The sequence below is a fragment of the Narcine bancroftii genome, chromosome 8 (genome assembly GCF_036971445.1).
Source record: "Narcine bancroftii isolate sNarBan1 chromosome 8, sNarBan1.hap1, whole genome shotgun sequence".
Classification (NCBI taxonomy): domain Eukaryota; kingdom Metazoa; phylum Chordata; class Chondrichthyes; order Torpediniformes; family Narcinidae; genus Narcine; species Narcine bancroftii.
The window spans coordinates 158,369,028-158,395,045 of record NC_091476.1 but is presented as its reverse complement, the minus strand read 5'-3'; the positions used below and the strand labels follow the sequence as shown (position 1 = coordinate 158,395,045).

The 26,018-nt window shown below is 38.8% G+C and overlaps 1 protein-coding gene across 5 annotated transcripts in view; it reads left to right on the top strand.

The window, feature by feature from the left end:
• The window catches only part of LOC138741466 (chloride intracellular channel protein 4), a 131,391-nt gene extending 106,552 nt beyond the window's left edge, over nucleotides 1-24,839 (top strand). For all 5 annotated transcript variants that reach the window (XM_069895635.1, XM_069895631.1, XM_069895633.1 and 2 more), the window contains 3 exons: nucleotides 11,230-11,336; nucleotides 20,718-20,899; nucleotides 21,529-24,839. In XM_069895635.1, the coding sequence (XP_069751736.1) occupies nucleotides 11,230-11,336; nucleotides 20,718-20,899; nucleotides 21,529-21,693 (454 nt within the window). In that variant the 3' untranslated portion in view covers nucleotides 21,694-24,839. The remainder of the gene's footprint in view (nucleotides 1-11,229; nucleotides 11,337-20,717; nucleotides 20,900-21,528) is intronic.
• Nucleotides 24,840-26,018: the final 1,179 nt, after the last annotated feature.

Genomic DNA, 26,018 nt, shown 5'->3' with positions numbered 1-26,018 from the left:
CAAAACGTCCTGCCTTTCTTCAAAACCACTCCATATCCATAACAACTTCTGACCCCATCTCTGTTTCAAGAGACTTAAATGATTTACGATTCTGGAAAGTCTAATGACCACAAGCAAAAACCTGGTTTTTTTTAAACAGATGGCTTCCTTCAGCAGTTCTTCTTGAGTATTTGATTATTTCAGTTTTTAATGAAGCAATTTCAGTTTTTAATGATGCAATATTCCATTGTTCTTGAGTTTCAATGAAAGAATATTTCATTTCCATAATGGTTCTGTTTTCCAGACACTGCGACTCCGGATGAACTCTTTCTCTTATTGCAATGGTGTTTCTGAAAATGTACTGTGACCTGTGTGTGACCCTCACCCAGCCCACAATTCCCTCACTAGAAATATATGTAACCCTATAACTTACTTTACTAAGAAGTATATATTTTATAACTAAAGATTAACACAAGTTCATTACGTTCTGCAGTGAAGTCAGTGAAATTAATCAATAAGTTTGATGAGACGCTGGTTGAAATATTTTGCCATTTATCAAAACTGAATTTTAAGAGAGAAAATGGTGGACTTGGAATTCATGTTCTGATTCAGAGTTATAAAGTCCTCATTGTGTCAGGGATTACTTGAGCATATGCATTATTTCTTTGCAAATTAATTGGGAAGCAACATCCAGAGCCATGATAGATTATCTGCATGACATACATCTGCATGAAAGCTTCATTTCCAGATTAACTCGTTGTCTTCTACACCCAATTTGACCACAAGAACAAGGAAGAACCACTACTGAACACCCCAGTGTGCCCTGATGATCTTCTCCTGTCCATATCCGAGGATTATGTGCGGGCTGCCTTCGGGAAAAATAATCTGGCAAAAGCATCCTGACCAGATGGAGTACCCAGCGGAGTATTAAAAATCTGTGCTGACCAACTTGCCAATATATTCATGGATTCTTCAACATCTCACTCAGGCAGTGTGTGGTACCTATCTGTTTCAAACAGGCCTCAATTATACTGGTGCCCAAGAAGAGTGTGGTAACCTGCCTAAATGACTATCAACCAGTGGCCCTCACATCAACAGTGATGAAATGTTTTGAAAAGCTGGTGTTGAAACATATCAGCTCCTGCCTGAGCGGAAACATGAATCCATTCTAATTCATCTATCATAGCAACAGGTTTACAGTGGTCGCCATCTCACTGTCTCTACACAAAGTCCTGCAACACCTGGAAAGCAAAGATGCCTACATCAGGATGCTCTTTATCGTCTACAGTTCAGCATTTAACACCATCATCCCCTCAAAATTGATCAGTAAACTCCAAGACCTGGGTCTTAAAACCCCAATGTATAATTGGATGCTTGATTTTCTCACATTCAAGCCACAATCAGTAAAACCATCTCCTCCACAATCTCCATCAGTACCAGAGCATAACAGGGCTGCATTCTTAGCCCACTGATCTACTCAGAATACACCTATGATTGTGTGACTTTATACGACTAAAACACTATTTACAAATTCGCTGACGATACCACAGTAGTGGGTTGTATAACAAGAGGTGATGAGTCAGCGTGCAGGAGGGAGGTTTAAAACTTGGCTGAATGGTGCCCCAACAACAAATGTCACTAAAAACTAGGAGCTGATTACTGACTTTAGGAAGGGAAAACCAGAGGGGTACAATCCAGTAATCATTGGGGGATCAGAGGTGAAGAGGATGAGCATTTCTAAGTTCTTGGAAGTCACTATCTCATAGGATCTTTCCAGGACCAAACACATTAATAACATTGTGAAGATAGCATGTCAGCGCCTCTACTTGCTCAGGAGTTTGCAGAGATTTAGAATGACATTGAAAACCCCGGAAGATTTCCACAGATGTGTGGTGGAAAGTGTGCTGACTGACTACATCACGGTCTGCTATGGGTACACCAATACCCCTGAGTGTAAAGCCCTCCAAAATGTAGTGGTCACAGCCCAGGACATCACGGGAAAAACCCTCCCCACAATCAAGAACATCCACAGGGAATGCTGCCATCTGAGAGCAGAAGCAATCATCAGCGATCCACATCACCCAGCACATGCTCTGTTCTCGCTGCTGCCATCAGGAAAGAGGTACAGGTGCCACAAGACTCACACCACCAGGTTCAGGAACAGATGCTACCCCTCCGCCATCAGACTCCTCAACAACAAACTTAGAGAATTACTTATGGATTCTCTTGCACTTTATTGATTTTTTTTCCTCTGTATTGCAGTCAGTTTGTTTATATTTTTTTTATTTGTTTATATGCATATGTATCTTCTTGAGTACAGTTTTTTGCACTACCAATAAGAGGTAATTCTGCCTCGCCCACAGGAAAAAGAATCTCAATGTTGTATGTGATGTCATGTCTGTACTCTGACAATAAATGTGAACTTGGAACATACAACACTTTAAATTTTAAGTAATCAGACCGCCTATGGCAACATTATATTGCTGCTGAGGGCAAGCACTTCATAGAACTCTCCCTTCCAGGAGGATCATATTATGAACACAGGCATTGGATGCAGAGAGCATATCATGTTCAGACTGACCCAGATCTGTATTACTCCTTTTTGAAGAAGTTCAAGTTATTATCATCCAATTGTACAAGGGTAACCTGATGAAACAGAATTCTCCTGTCCTCTTTGCAAAAAATAAGCAAACACACGACCAGACACCTACAGACAAGTGATGCATGAGCAGTGCATATATATGTATATAAAAAAAAGATAAATACTGTTGAATAAATAGTGGAATAGGTTAGTATGAACAGTCACATTGCCCATTGGAAGAATTGGTTTCTCAGCCTGGTGGTTCTGGCTCTGACACTCCTGCATCTCTTTCCCGATGGCAGTACTGAAAGATGCTGTGTACAGGATAGAAAGGGTCCTCAGCGATTTTGCAATGTAAGTTATAATTAATTCACGTATGTTTAATAAGCTTGATTGCATTGCCAGTTTTCGTTGGAAGTGTCACCCAATTTTTATGCCTACTGCTTTTGGCCATTATCACTTTTATTAACTTATGAAATTTAATGAGGGTAACTGCTGAGTAAAGACTGCTGGACTGTCTTGATTCCAAAGAGAATTCCAAGTGCTTCCTTCCTGACTTGTGCACAATTGTTCTCCTTCCTTGTGAGAATGCGAGGAATGAAATTGATGGCTTCGCTGGCTCACACTTCATTACACAATGCATTAACTTGATACATTTGATACTCATTTTTTTCTATGTACGTAAGGCAATTGGGTACATCATCAAAAGGAGGCATAAAAAGCAAATGTTTGATAAATATATAGTGTTGACTGAAACAATTGCTCAGAAATTCCAATATCTTTGTTAAGGTTAATTTTTTCTGATTTTTCAAATTACAAGAATTAGTTTTCCCCCCTCCCCCTCCCCCCCCCCCCCCCCCACCTCAGGAAGCTAGAACCTTCCATCCTCTTTATACGTGGCATACAGAGTTCAGATTGCCTGAAATCTGCCAAAATTTGATCTCTATTTATAATTTGTTTGGATCGAGTGTTCTCAATTGGCCCTTTGTGAGCCAGGCTCACCGCAGGGATAGATCTCAAATCAGTGCTGCAGCAGAGCTTGGAGCCAAATGCCAGCACAAACTGACATTGGGCTTGAAACTGAAATATTTTCCACAGTAGCAGCTTTATCACTCCTCATCCTATTTGCTACATCTTCCTGGTAATAACCGTGACACCCCTAGATCATTAAAATAAACTCAAAGGAAAACTGGAGCCACATTTGTGGAACATCACATTTACAAGCACGTTTAATTTAAACAAATTACCCCTGGAGGTTCAGCATCCTCGTTGGCTGGACTTGGAGCTATGATTGTAATTCTCAATCTTGATTTTACAAAAATAGATTACAGAAATATTTATTCTTCTGCTTTTGTGCATTTTCACCTTCAGTGGGATTTTAGCACAGCGTCCGACCCTAACCCACAAAATAGATTGAGCAAATATAAGTCAGAGTTAAATGATTCATAGACCTGCAAAAGTGACTCAAAGTTAACTGAAATGTCAATTTATGGAAAAGATTTTGAAACCACATCCACTTAACCAATAATTGAGTGTAGAGTTGGAAATCGTGAAGTATGTTTTATCAGTATCTTGACTTCATTCTTGTGAGCAATTCTTTTTTTTTTGTAACTGGGTGAGTAAAATGGAATATAATGCCTATTCCATACATCTATTTCAAATAAATTGCTGCTAGATTATTTTTAACATTCGTGTCCAATGTATCCAGAACTTGGCAGAATACGAGATTGTTTGTCAGGAGGCAGTAAAGTGGTGCTAAAGCCCAAGATGTTTTCATATTGTTGGAATGGGAGCACTATATTTTAAACAAGGCAGAAAGGAGTCATGGGTTGTTCTGTGGTTGTACTTTAAAAAAAAAATTTGACTCCAGGGAAAGTACCAAAGATAATGCGAAGGTGATGAAGATCAACCTGCCAAGGTCCCACTGATGATGTTGGAAAACAGAGTAAGCTTGAATTTTGTGGTGATATGTAATTCCACCACTAGGTCACCAGGGGTCATCCCAGTGACCTTGTCTATAAAGCAGTCCAGAGCTACAGTCTTGCTTCCAGGTTTGTCTTGCAGAGAGACAAGACCTCTTAGTGTACATATTAGTTTATTAAAGCTGTCTTATACTCGCACCGCTGGTGTGGTTATTGTCGGTGCAAATTTGAAGACTGGGAATTCACTTGTCTAGCTGATGGCAGACCACTGCAAGAAGTGAACAGTTCCCACCTGCAACCTGTGACTGGAATCTCTGGTCCTGAAAATAGGAGGAGCAGTAAACCAGCTGGTGCCTGCCTCAACTCTTGTGTCATTTTCCTTTGGTTCTTAATCAGCTGATTTTTCAAATATCTATCCACCTCTTCTTTATATAACTTCAAAGATCAGACTTCCCCAACCCTTTACGCAGATAATTTCTGATTTTCTCTTATTTTGTAACATATGGAAACATCTCAACATCTACCTTGACATGTTCATGAGCTCCTAGGGATTTTCCAACAAGCTCACCCCTCATATTCCCCTAACTGAAGAATACAGAGCAAACTTTTACAGTGGTTTCATAACATTTAAACTATGAATCAATGAGTGAATCTCTTCTGGATTGCTTTCATTGTCAGTATATCCTTCCTAAATAAAGTAACTCAAATTATACAAATACAAATGTTATATAAATATTGCTCCAAATTTTCAAGTTCACATTTATTCTCGTCTGACTGGAGATATACAAGCAGACAAAACTGTGTTTCTCTGGGCCACTCCAGCTGGCCAGCTCTTTGCTTTCTTGATTACTTGCTGCACCATCCCTCTGTACTCTGCTCATTTTGGGAATCTCTCTCCATTTTGATTCCTCCCACTGAAGCACATGTCCTCACACTTCCCTGCATTAAACTCCATTTACCAAGTTTTATCATTCACTCATCACAGGGTACAAATGCACTCTCCATGAGATTATCCCATTTATTTTTCATGACATCAGAAAACATGGATACCTGGCACTTTACCCCTTACTCCAAGTTATTAACATCAACAGTAAATAACTGAAGGCCAGAAACTAATCTTCCTGCAATTTTCCTGTCAGAAAAAGACTCACTTTTTCCAAAAGTCTGTTTTGTACTCAGTAACCAATCTTTTGTTCTTGTGAACATACTTCCCTGATGCTATTAGGTTTCATTATGTGCCACTTTGTTGATACCTTTTGGAAATGCCCCAGAACTTTTCCTCACCGTCCCCCAAACAATTTTGCCATCCACATTCCACAGTTTTTATTTTTTTTAAAAACAGGTACATATTTTCTTTGGAACCTTCTTTCCAGGCTAGGTGGGACATGTTTCACTTTCATCAACATACTGGTGTTCATTAACGTGCTGGGAATCTGCTTGGGCAAACCTCTTGATGTTATACATATTGGAAGAGACAGGTCAAAGTTTTATCTCGGACTATGAGACTGTTCTGGAGTTATGCAATTCCAACATTACAAGGTCCATAACTTTTTCCACAGGATTCTGTGGAAATCTGGATTGGCAGCTGAGAAACCATTATCTGATAGAAAATATTATATAAGCTTTGGATAACTGTATATTTCAAGGGGTAAGCATCAGTGACCACTTATAGGACCTTCTATTCTTCTCACCTTTTATGGTTGATAGCAGAAAAAATGTCAAGAACAGAAAAAGGTCATTCCAGCATGTGAAGCTCGCTTGGCACCAGTGATTTGTAGAACTACACCATTCACAGTGGTGAAGAAGTGAGCAATCCATACCCATTTTTCTGTAATTTAGGAATGCACTGGAAAATCTATGCCTCCGAGTCTGACTGATTAAACTTCCTTACCAATAGGTACTTTACATCATACTTTTTACAATTACATTTCCAGTTGTAGGGCTGGCACATCATAGTTTGTCAAATGGAGATTGAAAGGAGAGTTTTTTTTAGTGGTTTTCTATCCATATTCAGAAATAATCTTGTTTTATTTAAATAAGTGTTTGCTGTACAATTACTCCAGCACCCCCCCCCCCCACTCTCCCACACACACACACACACACACACACACACACACACACACACACACACACACACACACACACACACACACACACACACACACACACAGATTTGCTGAATAACTGAGAAATGAGTTTGAACTTTGGACTTCTCAAAGCAATTGCATATGATTCAATTGTTCCTCCACTTGGATATATAATAGTTTCGGAGCTGAGTCACAATTTCCAAGTAATAGCAATATATTTATCAGAAGAGTACTGAGGAATCAAAGTGTTGTCATGCATATAAATGAATATATTTATATTCATCAGAATCCTGTGATATTAGGGGAGGGTGTTGTATTTTAAAGAAGGTGATTTGTGTCATTCAGTGGTGACCGCCTCATGCCAACCATTCCAAACCTTTTCTATCAGGTGAAGTTTTTCTGATGCAATTCAGATTCCCACAGAACCCTCTAAAAAAGAACTCCAGGACAGTCTACAAGTCTTGTCAAAGGTAAAACTTTAGTATTTCAAAATCCTAGGTTATTAAAATTTGGAAAGCATTCTCAGTGGTGATGATCTTGTTGATGAATCAGTAATATTAACTACAAGGAAAGCTGCAGCATGCAAGCCCATCAGAAGCAGATGGTGTGTGTATATCTCCAGAATGAGTGATATACCACTTTAATCATGCTTAAAATATGGACAGCATTTTAGATGACACTTCAGGACATGTTTCTAACTACTTTTGTTCAGAAGATGAAAGTGAGACTTTTTTTGTAAAAAGTATGTTAAATAGGTCTGATCTGATGTGACAGAGGTCACTTAAGAAATGCTGTTTGTATATATTGAATGACAAAATAGCTAATGTTCCTAGCCAGTGTTCCAACTTTCTGGGACAAACTGCAATTGAACCTGTGATCAATGACCCATTTGGCATAACATCTCATTATAATTATCATTATTTTGATTATATTTACTAAACTTTTAGAAGCATATGAAAAGACTTGATTAAGGTTGCATCCATCCAACATATACAATTACATAAAAAAAGGTCCTTTACTTGCACAATTTCTTGCAGCCCATTTACTGAATCTGAAACCTAAGTTATTGATAGTAAAAAAAACTAAAGAAATTTTAATGCATTGGGAATATCCTGCAATTGTGAAAAACACTCCTTAAATGCAAGGAGAGAAAAAAAAAGAAATTTCTAGAGAAACGCAGCAGGTAACACAGCATCCATAGGCCATAAAAATAGATCACCAAAGTTTTGGGCCTGTGCCATTCTTCAAGGTAGGTATACCTTCTTTACAGAGGAAAATCTTTACCTCCTGTGGATACTACTTGACCTGCTGAGTTTCCCCAGCATTTTTGTGTTTTTACTACAATCTAGGACCTGGAGACTTTTGTGTTTCAATATAAATGCTTCTTTCTTCATTGCTGGTAAGAAAGCAATTTTTATTATTGGTCCTATTTTTAATTCATGTAGTACTTTCTCTTTCCCCTTAATTAATACAAATTATTATTTTTTCCTAATTTGATATCAACAGATTAATATTCATCAGTTTTTGGTTGATGAGCTTCTGTATTAACAATTGACAGATCAACAAGTACAGTGAAACCCCAATTTTATGTGCTCTGATTTAACACAAATTCGGATGTCACGCAAAGACTTGAGCGTCGGGCTCCCGGCAGTAACAGGGACCTCGGGCTCCTGGATTGATTTAAAATGCATACACAATAACTGGGATGTTCCAAATAAAGGAGAAATGAAAATGATGTAGGAACGCAAATTAAACAGGTAAATACAGTGAAACCCCGATTTAGCACGACCCCGCTTTTTTAAAAAAATTGGATTTTATGGACCCCAACGATCACGTTATTACGGGGTTTCACTGTATCTACTTTGATTTGAACACACCCACTTAGATGAGGGCAAGAGCTCCATTTGTGTTCATGCATACAAGAATAGCAGTAATAACCTTTGTAAAATTTGCTTTGCTCTGATTAAAATGATAATGCGTCAATGTCGAACAGGATCATAAGATGTTGCTCAAGTGAAAAACTCAGGGAATCAAAAATAAAAACTGGATGTACCAGAAATATTCAGCATCTGCAGAGAGTTAAACAGAGATCTCATCAACCTGAAATTAATGTTGGAGACAAAAAGGCTGCAGATGCTGTAATCTGGAGCAAAAAAACCTAACTGCCCAGAGAAACACAGGAAGTCAGATTTTGTTAACAAATTACCTTTGTTTCTCATTCCACAGCTGCTTCCTGGCCTGTTAGCTTTTCCAGCATTTTCTGTTTTTATTTTTGATGTATCTGCATGTTCATTTCATGTAATTTAACCGTGTGTGTTGACGAAATGTTATCATTGCTGTTCTTTCGGTTGTTAAATCAATGTTGTGAGATACTGATGGGCAAAAAAAAAAATTGTGGCTCTGAAGTGAGAGTGAAGTGCTCAATATTTAAGGAAGGTTAGGTTATGTGAAGGTAAATTTTATTGGATCATGTACTGATGGGGATTATGTACTATTAAACATTATTGCTTTGTGAAAATGGAATTGTTGGTGAATGTATAGATACATTGTGGCATTCTTTGTCATTAAGCATTTTACCACCCAGCATCTTATTCTGTACAGGCAATAAATACCCCCAGTATATTGAAGTTCCCTCTTTGGTCTACCAACATTGTGGCTGATATGTGGTTGTCTTACCAGTTGTAATGAGGTCAGGTGTCACAAGTCCAATCCAATGGAACATTACAGCACAGTATCAGTCCACAATGTTGTACCGATCTATGTAATCTAGTTCAGAACAATCTAATTCTTCCTTTCCTCAAGATATTCTTGCAATCATGTGGCCCATCTAAGAGTCTTTTGAATGTTCCTATTGCAACACCCTCTACTACTATCCCCAACAATGCATTCAAGGCACCCACTACTCCCTCTGTAAAGAAAAAAGTGCCTCTGACATCTCTCTAAACTTTTCTTCACTCAACTTGAACGGATGTCAAGTAGCACAGCTAGCGTGACACTATCACTGATTTGAATCTGGTCCTTTCAGTAATGAGTTAGTACAGTTTACCTGTTTCTTCATGGGTTTCCTCCTGATGGTCTGGTTTAATCCAAAATGTTCAGGGTTGTAGGTTAATTTGGGTGTAATTGGGTTTAAATGGCTGGAAACGACTTCTACTGTGCTCTACATTAAAAATTTAAATATCCTCTGGTATTTGCTATTGCCACCCTGGGGAAAAAGGTACTGGCTGACTATAAATTATCACCCTAAAATATGCATCTACCATTTGAATGTATAGACAGATGCATACTATAGGGCCATGATTTATCTATGCGCAAAACTAAACTGAATATTTTCAATATAAAAGAAAAATGGAAAATGCCAAAAATTGTCAGCAGGTCAGGCTGAATTTGAGAAGTGGAGCTAGATTTGAGGTGGAAGGCCCAATTCTAGCATTTTCTGTTTTTCATTGGATGTCCAGCATCTGTAATTCTTTTCATTTTCACTAATCATTGAATGTTTTTTGTGTTAACATAGTTGCCAAAGTCCCATGATCTGGCTCTGGGCATCATATCCCAAGTAATCCATTCTATTAGGTGAGACAGTCCATCGTTTAATGAATTAATTTGATATCATTCCTACAGTTAGGAAGCAGCCTCAAAAAACAATTAAGATTAAAACAGGTCCTTTCACTCTGACTATGAACAAGTCCCAGTGGCATTTCCTTCATTATTTCAAATTGTTCAGTGGTCCTACCCATCCGTTACCCTTCCATAACCTTTCCATAACCTTTTCCAACCTGAGAACCAACATTGCCACATTCCTCTGATTCTCCCCTCTTTTGCATCCTGGTGTTAATTATTGGTAGACTCACTTTTTGCTGTAGGCATCTGCAATTCTATATATCCCCCATGAAGTCTCTACATTTCTACTTTTCCCTGTTCTCTAATATCCAATCTTTGCCCGCACTCTTGATTTTTGCCCCATTAATTCATTTGATGGCTCAATGTCATTTTTTTTGTTAATGCTCTTATTCCCCCAATTCTGCCAGCCATGTATTCCAGGGCTAATTTACAGCAATCTATTAAACTACCAACCAGTTTGATGATGAGATATTAGAAGAAACAGGAGGTCCTGGAGTAAATATTTGTGGGCATGGGAAGAACCTGCACGATCTCCAAAGAGAGCACCACAAGTCAGGACAGAAACTGGCTCACTCAGTCTGCTGTGTGGTAGAACTACCTACGATACCATCAATGCAAATTCTGTGGGTTAAACTTTGTGGGTTTCCTTGCATTCAATCAGACCTGCTGAGTTCTTCTAGCAATTCAGCACCTGCAGCTTTTGTGTTTCTCCATTGAATGGACAGGTGGTTGTTTGAGGTTTAGGAAGGTTTTTTTTAAACAATTCTTGGATTGCACAACTCTGTTTGCAAGAATTGGAACTCAGTGCAGTACTGAGCATTCAAATGGGTGATTTCTCTCCATTACACAAAAGTACGGGAGAAACTCAGCAGGCCACGCAGCATCCAGAGGAAGCAAAAGGCAGTTGGCATTTTGGGCCTGATACTTTTATCAGGAGATCACTCTGGTTAGCCCACAAACAAGGGAAATGTGGATTTTCAATACTGTACATAGATTTGCTCAGTTTAAATCTCTTATTTAGTATACCTTTTGTTCCTAGGTACATGAAGCTTGGCACAAAACACCCAGAATCCAACACGGCTGGGAATGATATATTTGCAAAATTCTCAGCTTACATCAAAAACTCCAAACCAGAAGCGAATGAAGGTAAGCAGTTTGTTGGACTATTCTTCCAAATAGTCTTTCCAATTCAGAACATAATATGCAGAGGACATATTCTCTAAGTAAACCAACTGGAATTATTCTTAATGATGGACTATGTGCAGATGAGTCCTACTTAGTATATTTGTTGCAGATTAGTGTGCTAACCTTTGGAAAGCATATTTGAAACTGCCTTGTATTCAGTAAGGTGCAAGTCAATCAATGAAAAGGGATTGTAAGACAAGAATAAGGCAGAACAAAATAAAAGAGCAAACGAAGCAGGGGGGTCAAGGTTACCTATTGCCAACCTAACTTTAAAAACACTGAAGCTTGTAGGATGTTAAAAACATGGGAGTGTAAAGAGATCCAGAGAATTGAGAAAGGATCTGAGTGAGAGATTGTGCAGTGTCTCTTGATTTCAACATAACAGGAATGTGGGAAGTTGTGAAAAGAATGCATTTTAAACTCAGAATAAACAAAGCAGCACTTCAAAGAAGCATTAACCATATATCTTTTTATGTAATTAAGACAATGAGAGGGAGTTGTGCAATGTATTAGCTTTTGGGGGGGGGGGGGGGGGTGTGGCTTTATTATGACATTCATCTTGCATCCTGTGCAAATGTGATTGTTTAACACAATTGAAAGCTTGATCACCAATCCTCTCATTGGCCATTTCCAACCCAAAAAGGAAGAAAAGGAAAATGTATCAGTAGGTGCAGCTAATGGCAGATTACCTACCACCCGGGTCACGTTCTGACTGGTATTATTAAGTAATCAAGCATGGTTGTCACTTGAAAACAGTTTGCAGGTAAAACAGAATGCCTTACCTGTGCTCAGAGAAGAACACAGCTGATTTTCTTTCCAGTTGTAAGGGAGTGGTAAAACATGGACTTACTAAAGCAATTTTTCTGTTTACCAGCATATTTTATGGATTTCACACTCCTGGAATTCATGTTCCAACAGGCTTCGCTCCCTGCCTTTAGCCAGTATACGTGTACGTTAACGCCAACTCATGATGTAATAACGTCGTCATAGTCAACGCAGTATTACATCTAAATGTTTATTTGTTTGGAGCCTTATTTACAAAACAAAATAGTATTTGTAATATTCCAGATATGAAAAAATATGCAAAATATCATGCAAGAAACATGTAAACTCAATTAAACTATTCTTTTTGGTTTTGGGCCCCCCTCCCTTCCGGGTCCCTTGGCTTAAACCTACTCAGCCTAATGGTTAATCCGCCACCGTGCAGCAGAATCAATGCCTGCAATAAAGAAATAACTAATGACGATGTGAATGTACAATGAATCAGCCTCTTTGGTCCCTTAAGTTTGAACGAATCATCAAACATCCATTTGCACTAATTTTTCTATGATCCAATTTCATTTTTCTTGCCTTTGCATCAGCTCCCCCTGAATTCTACCATCCACCCTCACATTAAGAATAAGCCATCCCCACATCCTTTGGATGTGGGAGAAAACCAGAGCTCTCACAGTGAGTCCATGAGGTCACAGAGAGAAGCAGAACATTCCACATTAGGTCCTGTATGGACCACATTGGACCTTGAAAAGCTTGTGAGACAAGAAGGCCCTCACGCTAACTAGTTCACTTCTTTCAGAAGTTGGAAAGGAAACATGTCTGAGTTTACAATGTAATTATAGATGGGAAAAAAAATCATCAAAAATTGTCCATCTGGATAGACCCCAGTTTGTCATTGATTCTAATTGGATCTTAAGTGACTTAGGTCCTTTGCTTTAACTTAATTTGGAAATCCTTTCTGAACGTTGATTCAATGGCCATCCAAATATCAATTACAATTCTAACTTCTTCTGGCAAGTCCATACCTATCTGTTTTAATCTCCATATTTGAATTTAAAATGATGGTCTGGAATCCTAAGGGAATTCTCACAGCTTCTGACCAGTACTATTTTACATTTTTGAAGGGGACGAGTGCCCACATTCAGAGAGCTGACCCACAGCCGACCCCTGCCTGACATAAACACACTCACAAAATCAGAGCTAACAGATTCCTTGGGTACATACCAAACTGAGGAAGTGACATGCTGGTTGTGCAGGCAAGACGGAGTATCGTGGCCAGTCACTGATTCCATGAAGTGTCACAATTACAGGTCAAACGAGCAAGAACATTTTCTGCAGCTTGGAAAAGGCACTCGAAGTAGCAAAAGTGCAGAAAGAACTCTGAATGACCATCTCCGAGAGGGCCTGACCCAGTGGGCAAAGCAATACCAAGCATCTCGTCTCATCGTGGCTGATGTGTCTGCTCACAACAGCTGTGTCAGTTGACACCATTGTACAGCCCTTGTGGAGGAAAAGTCCCATCTTTACATCCAAAGTGCCCAACATTGTGTTGTGGTTTATTATAATTGGGATCAATAAGATGAACTCATCAGAACTGGGATGGCAGCTCAAGACCAGACATCCATGAGTTATCATGGATCGTCACCAGCACACCGTTCACAAGATGAAACCTCCTGTCCCAGCTGGCCCCTCACGTACTGTTGGTATCAAGCCAAGGGTTCAATCTTAGTTCAAAAATGAGGGCAGAAAGGCATGGTGCAAGTAATGCATGGTAAAGTTGGAAATGAGGTGCCAACATAGTGTGCTAAACAGCAAAGACGACCAGAAATACGGGTATAAATCAAACCCTGAATCAGTGGATTAATCAAAGTTCTGAAGTCCCTCTATATCAAGCAGTCAATGGTGGTGGAGCAATTAAACTGGAAACATGGACATTAATCCAAGGAAATCACCATCTTCAGTGATGGGAGGGTCCAGAATGTGTTTTGGCTGAAATGTTCATAGCCATGTTCAATCTAAAGTGCCAAGTGGATAATCCAGCTCACTTCCCTCCTTTACACCAACCAGTCTCCAACAACTGCAATTCGCACGTTATGCTATGAAGAAAGAGGGGAGAGCACAGAGCACTAGAGAGGGAGAAGACTCTGAGTAGAAACGTGGGATGGCCCTACAGGGTAGGAAACCGCAGCTCAGCAGCTGAAGGCCTTGCACCAAACTGCCATTAGCTGGCTTCCAACATTAAGGAGGGTGCCGATGGTGAGCAGGTCTCTTAAGTGTCCAGTTCACTTTGGGCGTTTGGAACCAGGGGTCAAGGAGGGTGCTTTAATGCCTCCAACTCACATTCACCACTGCACTGGACAGGTGGTTATGGAGGAGGTGGCAGGATCCATGGACAATTGATTTCTCTGAAGGGATTCTGTTTTGATTCCCTTTCTGCAAGGTCAGGTTTATCATATAACCAGATGAAACAGTATTTCTCTGTGTTTTGATGGTGGTGCTGGACTGGTAGGATAGGTATATGGATGGGAGAGGAATGGAGGGTTGTGGACAAGGTGCAGGTAGGTGGGACTAGAGGAGAGGACTTGGTTCAGTACGGACTAGAAGGGTCAAGATGGCCTGTTTTTGTGCTGCAATTGTTATATGGTTATATGCTCATAAAAGCAGAATAAATCAATTCAGCTAATTATTCCACATGAAAGTAACAACAAAGTGACAGAATCTATTGTAGACTGCCTGATCATACAACATTTTCTCATTAATAATCTATTCACTGATGCCCAGTTTGGTTTTCTTACTTGGATCTCATCTTACTTCAAGTATGGACCCAAGACCAGAAATCCAACTATGAGGCAAGTTTGACTGCCCTTAATATCAAGGCCAACATTGAATAGACAAACCTATGAATTCGATATTTAGGAGCAAGAGTTGGCCATCCAGCTCTTCAAGTCTGATCCACTCTTTAATTCAAGATTGTACCTTCAACATTTCCACCTACCCATACTAACATTGAGTCTTGCAGCCTCATTAAATGTACTTAAATTTGAGAGAGATTTTTGAATTGTGGTGGAATTCAGAATTTTGGAAAATAAAGAGGTTGGTGGAGGTGAATCCGTGGTCAGAGTAGCCTTTGAATCGGAGCAGGCTGGATGGGCCTGATAGCTTTCTCCTGCTCTATTTCTTATGTTTTTTCAGCCCTAATGTCAAGATTGCCGTAAACATTTCAAGAGCAGATGTACAGTTTAAATTTACTGTCCTGGTAGGCATGGACATTGTGGGCCTCTGAGCCTGTTCAATATTCGATGCAAAACTCTCCTCCCATTCCATCAAGAAGAGAGTTCCAAAGATTCAAATCCTTGGAATGAAAATTGACATTTGAATGGCCAAAGGAGCAGGTAAAAGATGAAGCTAAGCAAACCCACAGTCAGACAATGCAGTCCTGCAACATTTAGTGGGAGGAAAAATATTCCTAGAACATTTTCCTCCTCAGGGATACCAGGACCTAGCACCAGTGCCAAAGATAAAAGGTGAACCCTCGGCAGCCAGAGGTACTGAGTGAATCATCCACCATCTCTGCTTCCTGAGAATCAAAATAAAGATAAAAGATCAACAATTAAAGATGAGATCTTATTTCAGATGCAACAGAAAAGCTCAAATTTCTACCATCAAAATGTCCCTGAGCTGATTAGATTTCAGTTTGATTTATCAGTGATTTCCCTTGAATTGTTTTTTATTAATTGAGTTAAATCTCATCTGAAAAATCCAATTTTAAATAAATGGATCAAATGAGTAATGACGTCAACTTCTGAAATGATGTGAGACAAGTGATTTCTTCCAAGCGCTGGGTAGTTTCTTAGAAATGTTCAAAGACATATTGAAAGCTCTCATCTCCCTCTGGACTAATGGAGTGACAGATAAAAGAATGCACTTCATCATAAGAGCATGCGTCATTATGCATCTGGTAGTGACATTCACCTCCGTTATCTCAGTATCATTATCACCACAGAATAAATAGTGTGCACCACACCATTGAAGTCTGGCTTTAGCCCGCCATTTCATTAAAAACAAAATTGAAGATGTTTCAAGACAATGTAATCATACACTATATCACTAGGCCATCTTATTGTTTCCTGCTGGGTTCAAAACCACTTTTCTTTTATTTGTTTGCTGTCGTTAAAAAAAATCAAGAATATCAACTTCAGTTATGTATCTCTGCCTTTGCTACATAAAGGACACTATTTGCCCTGCTAAGTTTCTCTAGCATTTTGTGTTTTTACTCCAACCACGGTGTCCACAGAATTTTGTTTTAGTTTCAACTTCAATTGGTTAATGATGATAAATTAAGAAACATTAAACTTTGACAGACAAATGGCAATAATACAATTACCGTATAATTTGGCATACAAGTCAACCTTCAGATAAGTCCATTCCCCATTTTCAACCTCATTTTCATGGTTTTATCATATATCGGGTGTATAAGATGACCCCCCTCCCCCCAATTTTCTGCAAAGAACATGCCGGAGACTGGCAACCTGGCCTCCCAGCAACAACCAGACTTTGTTACAACACTCCAATCGCCAAGTAGCAAATCTGCAAATTAAGCAAGCAAGTAAAAAAAAAACAGTAACAAAATCCCTTGCTTCTGGCCAGGAAGATGTCAAACGTAGCTGGTTCTAAGTCTTCAGCATTGGCTGCCAGCTGGAGTCGGTGAAGGTGATTTCATTCTCAATATCGGGCGCATTGCCTTCCGCATTGAGGAAGTTGTCTCACTGCCCAAGTGTGCTCAGTGCAGAAACCACGCCTATGTGTTGGCTTCCAGACCTTGGGCTCCCAGGCAGGAATGGGGACCTTGGGCTTTACAATAGTAAAATGTTTAGGTGGTCTATGGTGGTGGTGGGAAGGTGTCAGGGAGCAGCGATGCTGGCAGTGGGGAAGTGCTGGGTCGTCTTATACACCAAATCCACGTCGAGCGGTTTTTTTGAGTTGAATTTAAGGCCTCATCTTTGTTTCTAGCGTATAAGATGACCCTGATTTTTTTTAATACTTTTTGAGGGTGAAATATATGGTAATTGATGGCAGGGGCCTTTTCATTGATGAACCCACTCAGAAAATGTAGTTTTATGGTTACACAATATATCAAATAGTCATGAATACCATGGGTTCAATCAAAATACTTCAAACTCTTGAATTATCTTCCTACGTTTTGCTATTTCCTTACCTCTCTACTCCTATTTCATTTTACTTCTTTAAACCTACCCTGTTAATTAAGCCAGTTGTCTGAACAACAAAAGGTGTCATTGATGAGTGTTCAGTAAAGTAATGAATAATGTGAGATTATTCTCATATACCAAAGTACATATACGGATGCTCCAAAATTCTTACTTATGTAAAATACACCAGTGTAAGTAAAATGTACCAGAGCATTTTCAAATAAAATTGGATATACAGTCAAATAAGGAGAAATTGGAATAAATGACCAAAAAAATACTTTAGTAGTCTGTGATAGTACAGATCTATCACCAATGTATATAGTGTATATAGTTACAGTATCTAGACTGTGCTTACAGCGATTGGCTGAGAGCTAAGCCACGCCTACTGTCTGGGCCTTTAAGGGTTGTATCCCTAGCCAGGTTGGATCATTCCGGACTGGTCGGCCACCTGTGAAGAGCTCCTGCCTTTTGCTAATAAAAGCCTTGGTTTGGATCAACAAGTCTTTGATTCTTTCGATGAGCTCTACAGAGTCAGGAAGAGTTTTAAAGAGGGAAAAGGGAATGAAGAAGTGAGAAGATTTAACATGGGATTTCCAAAGGGTAGGGTTTTAACAGATAAAGAGATGGCTGCCAATGGGCAAGTTATTTAAACATGGATATGGGACTACATGGGGAAATACCTCAGAATCTTGTGAGAGAGAAATGTGTAAAGTTAAATGTATTTCTGACCTCAAACATTACATTGCTTAACTATTCAATTATTGTATTTTTTATGTTCAAATCCTATGTGTTTTCAGAAAATAGCTCACTTCCACTGTTCCCTGAACTTACTACAAGATAGTGAGAGTGGCAAAAAAAAACACGTCTTGCTTTTCATTATTCCAAGATTATGCTTTCCTGTGAAATATCTGTAATTAGCATTCCCCACTGCACTTGAGCAAAAAGCTTTCAAGGTTGTATCATGTTTATCAGTTCAGTCCATCGTGATAGTCCATCAACAGGATCTGCACCAGGAAAAGCAGCAAATTAATGTTCTTGTGGAATATGTTTCACCAGCAATGCGATGAATGTCTCCAATGCGAACTCACTAGAACCTCTCTTAAAATAGTCAATAATGTTTAACAGGTTAAGTTCACAAATATCAGCAAGATAAAAGGGATTCTTTTGCAGGATTTTAATGAATGTAGACTGAGTAGAATTTCAGTGATGAGTCAACCAATCTCCTGGATTCAATTCAAATAGCTAACTTCCTCTTGAGATTGAATCCTCGTAGCTAGAATGAGTGCAAATAGCCACATGCTCCCCCCCTACCCCCATATTGAATGAGCACTCCACTTTAAGTTTGGCAGTGTTTGAGATTCATAAAATAATGCCATCAGATTACAAGATGTTCAATCACTTTTGCCTTAACTTTAGCAATTGTCCTCAGAACAACTGCCATTGTGGACAACCAGGAGGAAAAAAAAAATCACAATAGCTTTGATATTACAACTGTTTTCAATATACTGGACTACTTACATGGGAAATGAAATGATTTTATTTTTCAAACATGCTTTTAATGAAAACATTCTGGGTGGAATTAATATTTCAACCATAAATATGCTTATCTCTACCTACATCGATGCCATGTTTTATGTTTTTATTGATGAAAGCCTAAATTCCAGCCTGTATTATTTTCATCAACAACTTGAATTAATATTGTGCATTTGCAATGGAAGAATGTCTCAAGGTCCTGAACAGAAATGAGGTTGAAAACAGGCTGGCACAGTGCCAAAATTGAAGATCTCCCAAAAAGATCTCGGCAACGGATACTGAAAGTGCACTTAATGCGATTGTATAAGAGTATAGTCCAGCACACTCATTTAAATGAATGGTTAATGAAGGAGAGGTATTATTGGAGGATGACGTGATCTACTGTGTAACCTGAAGGAAGAGGTAGTGCACGAGGACTGCAGTCACTGTCCAGGACACTCTTCATTCTAACTGATGGGTAGCATTCAGGCGCAGAATGACTAAATTGTGATTTCTGTTCCTGTCATCATGCAAACATACAAATTTGGATTGGGAGTACGTTGCTCTCTCTATGCATCTCCTCCATCATTTAATGTGATCATGGCTGATCTGATTACAAGCTTAACTCCACATTCCTCCAACAACCCCCACCCAACCCCCCACCCTCACCATGTACAGCATTGTTTTCACGAGGGAAGATGCAAATACATGGGGATAATGGGTTATCTAATGAGGAATGGTTGGTCAGACTAATCTTGTACGTTCGAGAGTTTTGAAGATTGAAAGTCAACTCAATTGAAACATGTAAGATCCTGTGGGTCTCAGAAAGTTGGAGGTGGAGATTCTTGTCAGAGAACCTAGAATTAGAGATCATTGTTTAAGAATAAAGGGTCGGCTGCTTTTGAGAGAGTTGAGGTGAACATTTTCCTTCACTTATCATGATGTCTGGATCTCTCCTCCTCCAGGGAAGATGGAAGCAGAATCTTTAAATATCTTAAGGCAGAGGTAGATAAGCAAAGGATGAAAAGTTACTGCAGAGGCAAGAATGCTGAGGCTATAATCAGTCAGCCATGACCTTACGAGATGCCAGCCACGTTCTTATGAGAAGGTGGAACAGGATAACGTTGATTTTCGTACTCCTGTCCCAAGTTCACATGTTCATACAAATGGCAAAGTTGACAGAGAAAATGTAAAACCCGTGTGGTCAATGCTGGACCAATGAATTCTATGAATAGATGTGGCCTGCAGGAGGAGCTGCCTCAGAGCTCCAGTGATCCAGGTTCAAGTCTGACTTCAGTAAAGCACTAAAGTCTGCAGACACCACGGTTGAAATAAAAACACGACGCTGGAGAAACTCAGCAGGTCAACGGCGTACTTTATGTAGTAAAGATACAAAACCAACATTTTGGGCTTCTCAAAGCATGAACTAATACCTCGGTCCACACCTTGATGAAGGGCTCAAGCCTGACACATTGGCTTTGTATTTTTATCTTTGCTACATAAAATACACTGTTTGACCTGCTGAGTTTCTCCAGCATTATGCTTTTATTTCAAGTCTGACTTCATATTTGCACACTCTCCCCATGACCAGATGAAGTGTGGGTTTCTTCCAGGTGCTCTGGTTTCCTCCCACATCCAAAAACATGGGTTGGCAGGTTAGCTGGTCATGTCAAATTACCCTGAGTGTGTAGGTAAGTGGTAGAATATGGGGATAATGAAATGGAATGAGTGTAAATGTATGGTTTGATGCAATAGTGCAGCAAGATGGGTTGAAGTGTAAACTTCTGACTTTATTTTTGTCTGTCTGTCACATGCGTTTAGCTGGAATGCACTGCATTTATTTTTACAGCTCTGGAAAAAGGCCTACTGAAAACCTTGCAGAAATTGGATGAGTATTTAAACTCACCCCTTCCAGAAGAGATCGATGCAGACAGCATGGAGGATATCAAGGCCTCTAACCGCAAGTTCCTGGATGGAAATGAGATGACGCTTGCAGACTGCAATCTGCTACCAAAGCTTCACATTGTCAAGGTACGATTAATTTTTCTTTTGCTCTGTTCCGACGCAAACAAGCAGAAACATCTATACCCTCTGAAAAATGAACCAATCAATCTAACACCACCTGCAGCACATTTGGCCATTTTCTCATTTAACAACAGTACTGCAGTAAAGCTTGGAATCTCAGCTGTTGTCGCATTTTGGCAAGGACAGGTGGAAAACTATTGTTTTCCCTCCATATCTCCCAATAGGAGATTATATTTAATGAGGGCGCTGATACTCTTAGATTTATTTTCACCTCAGTCATGAACGGTTGACCACTTATTCTGAGACTATGTCCTTAACTCTAGAATCCAGTAAATAAAAATTGCCTCCAATCTATCTCACCTATTAAGACTCAAACTCAATTGAATTTAATTTGTCTTGAAAACTCCAGTGATAATGGGCCCACTCTACTCGATCTCTGAACTTTGCTGAACGACCTACAAATCAAATATATGCTTCTTTAGGTTGGAGTCAAAACTGCACTCAGTGGGCTAGGTGTATCTCATCAAAGCACAGTATATTTTCTTTGCCGGTTGCTTGAATTCCAGATAGCAGGGATTTTTCTTTTGTTTTAAGAACCTACCGCAATATATAAATACAAAATCTTTTCTTTTCAGGTTGTAACAAAGAAATATCGGAACTTCGACATTCCAAAGTCTATGACAGGAATTTGGCGGTATCTGCAGAAAGCTTATACGAGAGATGAATTCACAAATACCTGCCCCGGAGATAAGGAAATTGAAATTGCTTATGCAGATGTAGCAAAACGTCTCAGCAAGTGATGATTGGCTGGGTCATCATTAGCTCCCACTAATAGAAAAGCTTTTGTTAACTGAAAACGCTTTCTTTTTATTGCATGGTTTTGCAAGTTGTCAGATATAATTTTATATCTTCTATTGGATTATAACTTCAGGTATCTCAGTTTTTACATTTTTATATATATTTTTTAGGAAGGGCTTTCAATGTTCTGCCAATCAAGCAAAAAATTGTTTTGCTGATCATAACTGTGTGGTAATTGATATCCAAGGAGTTGATTTTTCTGTGTAATAAAGGAAATCGTGCCTGTAGACCTTGCACTGTGAATGGTCATTCTATAAGCTATTGTCAAAAATGGCAAAATGACTTTGCATATCTTTTAGTCAATTTGATCATATTTAAATGTAGATATCATAAAACCAATCTTGGCCTCAAAAATGAACAGATTACAGTGCCCTATCTGATTAAGATCATAATAATTACCACAAATGTCTAATTATAACTACCAGTAATCAAGCAAGTAACCTTGAAAGCCCTGGTGTAGGTATTATGAAGGATATATACATAAAGTCACAAAATATTATAACAGTATTCTACGGATTATTTTTTATTAATATGTCTTTAATGCTGCAACAATATTCAAATTTATGATTCATTAATCATGAGGAAAATATTTCCATTTGCCCAATTGTTAAATTTCAAAAACAACAATTTTGACTTTTTATTCTTTTCTTTACTCTTACAGCTGTTTTGTTGACAGAAGAATCTGTTTACTTAGATACTTAGGAGCAGGTGAGCTAGAAATGGAAAAAAATGAACAGAGGTGAAACATAGTAGTGGGCGTCTGTAGAGGGTAATGCAACATACCCTTAACAGGAATTTTGTAAGGTTTTCGGTAGAAATTATTATTATTAGAGTGATATAAAAGCTTAAGAAATTGATAACAGGATCTCGAGCTCTGTTTTCAAAAGAGTTAGCTTAATCTGAATACAGACCAGTAGTTCAAATGAATAGCCTCGTCGCTTGTGAGGATATATCCCTCGTGTAAGTGTGCAGAAACAGCTGATGTTGATATCTTGGATTAGGTCAAGGGAATCACACAAAGCCTGCCCTGTGCAGTCCTCTCCACTATGGGCTCTGTTGCTTCATGGAACGCAGGATCAGTGTCTTCTTTCAAGCAACATTCAAGTTGTTCTTGTGCTACTTTGCCAATTTTCTTTTCCTTTCTCCATATCTATGATTAAGTGGCAACTCCAGGAGCAAACCCACTCTGTGTTTCAATGACATGAAATTTATGACTGATGTTCAGAATAAAATAATGCAGAACACTTTCGTCGTTGACGAGCTCATTGCTCCTTTAATTTAATTCAATTATGTAGGGATACAGCACAGTAATGGGCCCTTTTGGCCCACAAGCCATGCCGCCTACAAACTGACCTACAAACCCAGTATGATTTAGCAGTTGAGAGGAAAACCAGAGTACCTGGAGGAAACCCACACAGACACGGGGAGAATGTACAAACACAGTGCTGGATTCAAACCCAGATCACTGGGACTGTAATGGCCTTGTGCTCACTGCTACACTAACCATGTCACCTCATACGTCACAACCTGCAGGCCATTTAATGCTCATTAGAAACTCATTAATGGAGTTATAATCTATTAGGATAGGCATCAGGTTAAGTTATCTCAGGGTGGTTTATTGATTTCTGACTTTTGCATGATAAAAAAAGATTTTTATTTCTTTAAACTGTTTAAAATCATAACTATGTTCCACTTGAGACCATATTATTCTATTCCCAGTTATGACTGGCATTAACATGATCGAAGTAAACAAAATTACTCAAAATAATTTAAAGTTAGGCCAAAGTGATTGTTGCACCATGTAATAAAATAACATTCAATGAAATAATTGGCAATGAAGTTGCATGATATTTGTTTTATTGGAAAACTTTCATCATCTTGAACACAGAATTTAGTCATTTAAAATACTGGCTTGTTTGTTCCTCATTTATGCACATAACCAAAAGGAGGCTCTGCAAAACGCATTGATTTTTATCAACTTACCACTTGATTCATTATACCCCAGGTAGTTGATTACAGAGCAGTTTTTAAGGGGCGTGCTAAAGCCTCTGGAACCATCAATCTCATTCTGGGAATGCAGGTGAAGTGGTGAGAGGAAGTGGCCTTTTGGAGAACACTGGAGGATGTACATTTTGTTGAAATAAATAAGCAAAAGTTTTTTTGTTGGTCAGAGAAATTACCATTAATGAGAGTTGGCCTGAACGATGTCATTTTTTGATATAAAGAGTGTTTTTGCTTGTCATCAGGAGTATCTTCATTGCAAGTAGGTACTCAAGGAAAGTGGAACCTGTGGGATACATTTCCCAGAGAACCAGGCTGCAAACTTTCATTAAATTACCTGGTACTCTTTTCACCTGAAGTCAGCAATTTGGTAACCAAGGAAACAAAAAGAGTGAGTACCTCATGTTGTGACAACGTGCAATGGTTCCACAACACAACAGGGTGTTAGGAGGCAGACATGGGTCATATTTGGTTTGGCATACCTCCAAGTTTAAAGTAATATTTCAGATTTTATATAATGTTCTGAAGTGGCTGAATTGCTGTAATTTGTGAAACAAGATAATTTTCAACATGTTATTACTGAAATAATCTAAGAGAAATGTGCTTTTTTTTTCCCTAAAGGAATAGTTGGTGCACCATGAGCACTGTGCATTTCCCAGTTGTAAACCATCTGAGCTGTCCATTTGCCCAGAAAAATATCACAGTCTCTTTATTGATATTGATAGCTCGTTGCATTACTAGTCTAAATAGAGTGATAGATATTGTACCGGTGAGGAAGGTTGGCAGGTCACTCCTGTGTCACATACAGGGATCAAGAAATTTGCACCTGTTTTAAACTGAAACACTAAATGAATGAGCTGTTGGTGTCAAAAGGTAACAAATGTGTAGTTTCAGAAATATTTCCAATGATTTAAGAACATTGAAGTCACAGGAGTGAATAGCATGAAATATGTAGTCATTTTGCTTTCATTTTTTTTTTTAAAAGTCATTTACATTTGATAACTGGATGTTGTGCATCTCCTATTCACGTGGTTTTGTAACTTTTTGGTTTAGCTTTCTCATGTTCCAATAAATATTCCTTAAACTATTTGTTTTGGCCTTTTGTGAACACCAGTAATTAGGGGCTTCAATGCAGATGCTGGTTTGTTACTCCCCACTCAATGTTTACACAAGGTGCACGATTTCAAGGAGAACTGCGAATAAATTTGATTTGTGCTCTCTACGAATGCTTATGCAGAATTCATGAAGAAAGAATCTCTTCTGCTTTGGGTAACGTTAGTTCTGAGCTAATCTGAATTCAGTATCTCTGCTGCTGGGAGAGATGGCAGATGGAGGAAGAATGCTTGCACTGGGAACTTGCTCTGTGAAAGAATTGAATGCAGTGAATATAGTTAACCATTCTGCCATATAATATAACCATATAACAATTACAGCATAGAAACTGGCCAATTTGGCCCTTCTAGTCCACGCCAAACACTTTCCCTCACCTAACCCCACTGACCTACCCTCAGCCCGTAACCTTCCATTCCCTTCCCATCCTTAAACATACATAACTTCTCCTTAACTGCTAATACAGAACCTGCCTCCGCCGCTATATATAATTAAAAAAATTCCTGCACCTCCCTTTGGTTATCAGGAGTGACTTCTTTACTCTGAATTATTGATGGATTATTATTTGTTTTAAAGTAAGGTCTCTTTTTCTCTTTGGCTTGGCTTCGCGGACGAAGTTTTATGGAGGGGGTAAGGTCTACTAGAGTTTGTAACAACACTCCTTTGCTCATTTGGATTTTGTACGGAGATACTGAGAAATAAATCTCATGCTGAATCATATTTCCATTTTCCTCATGATATTGAAAAGAGATTGCTCGTAAATGTAAGTATATCTGATAATTTGACAATAATTTCTAGACAGGTCCAGCTAAGGTGAAAAAAAATGTCAGAGATACACTTATGAAAATAAAGTTTAGCTTTTTCTAAATTTTGAACTAAGCTGAATTGAGTTTGCCATGTGTGAAGTAAATGGGGCTCCTTCAAGTTAAAGGCACAGAAATTTTGGGAACTTAAGATTAAGAAACATTAGTTTAGATCGAGATCTCCAATGCTATATTTACTCTTTCATGCCTACTTTTTAATGATTACTGGTGAGATGGACAAAGCAATCAGATAATAAATTTAATTTCGACTAGAAATCTCTCAAATGGTACATTTGGGGATGTGGCCCAACATGTGGTACTAGGTTGAATGGCTAAGCATTAGATTCCCAATA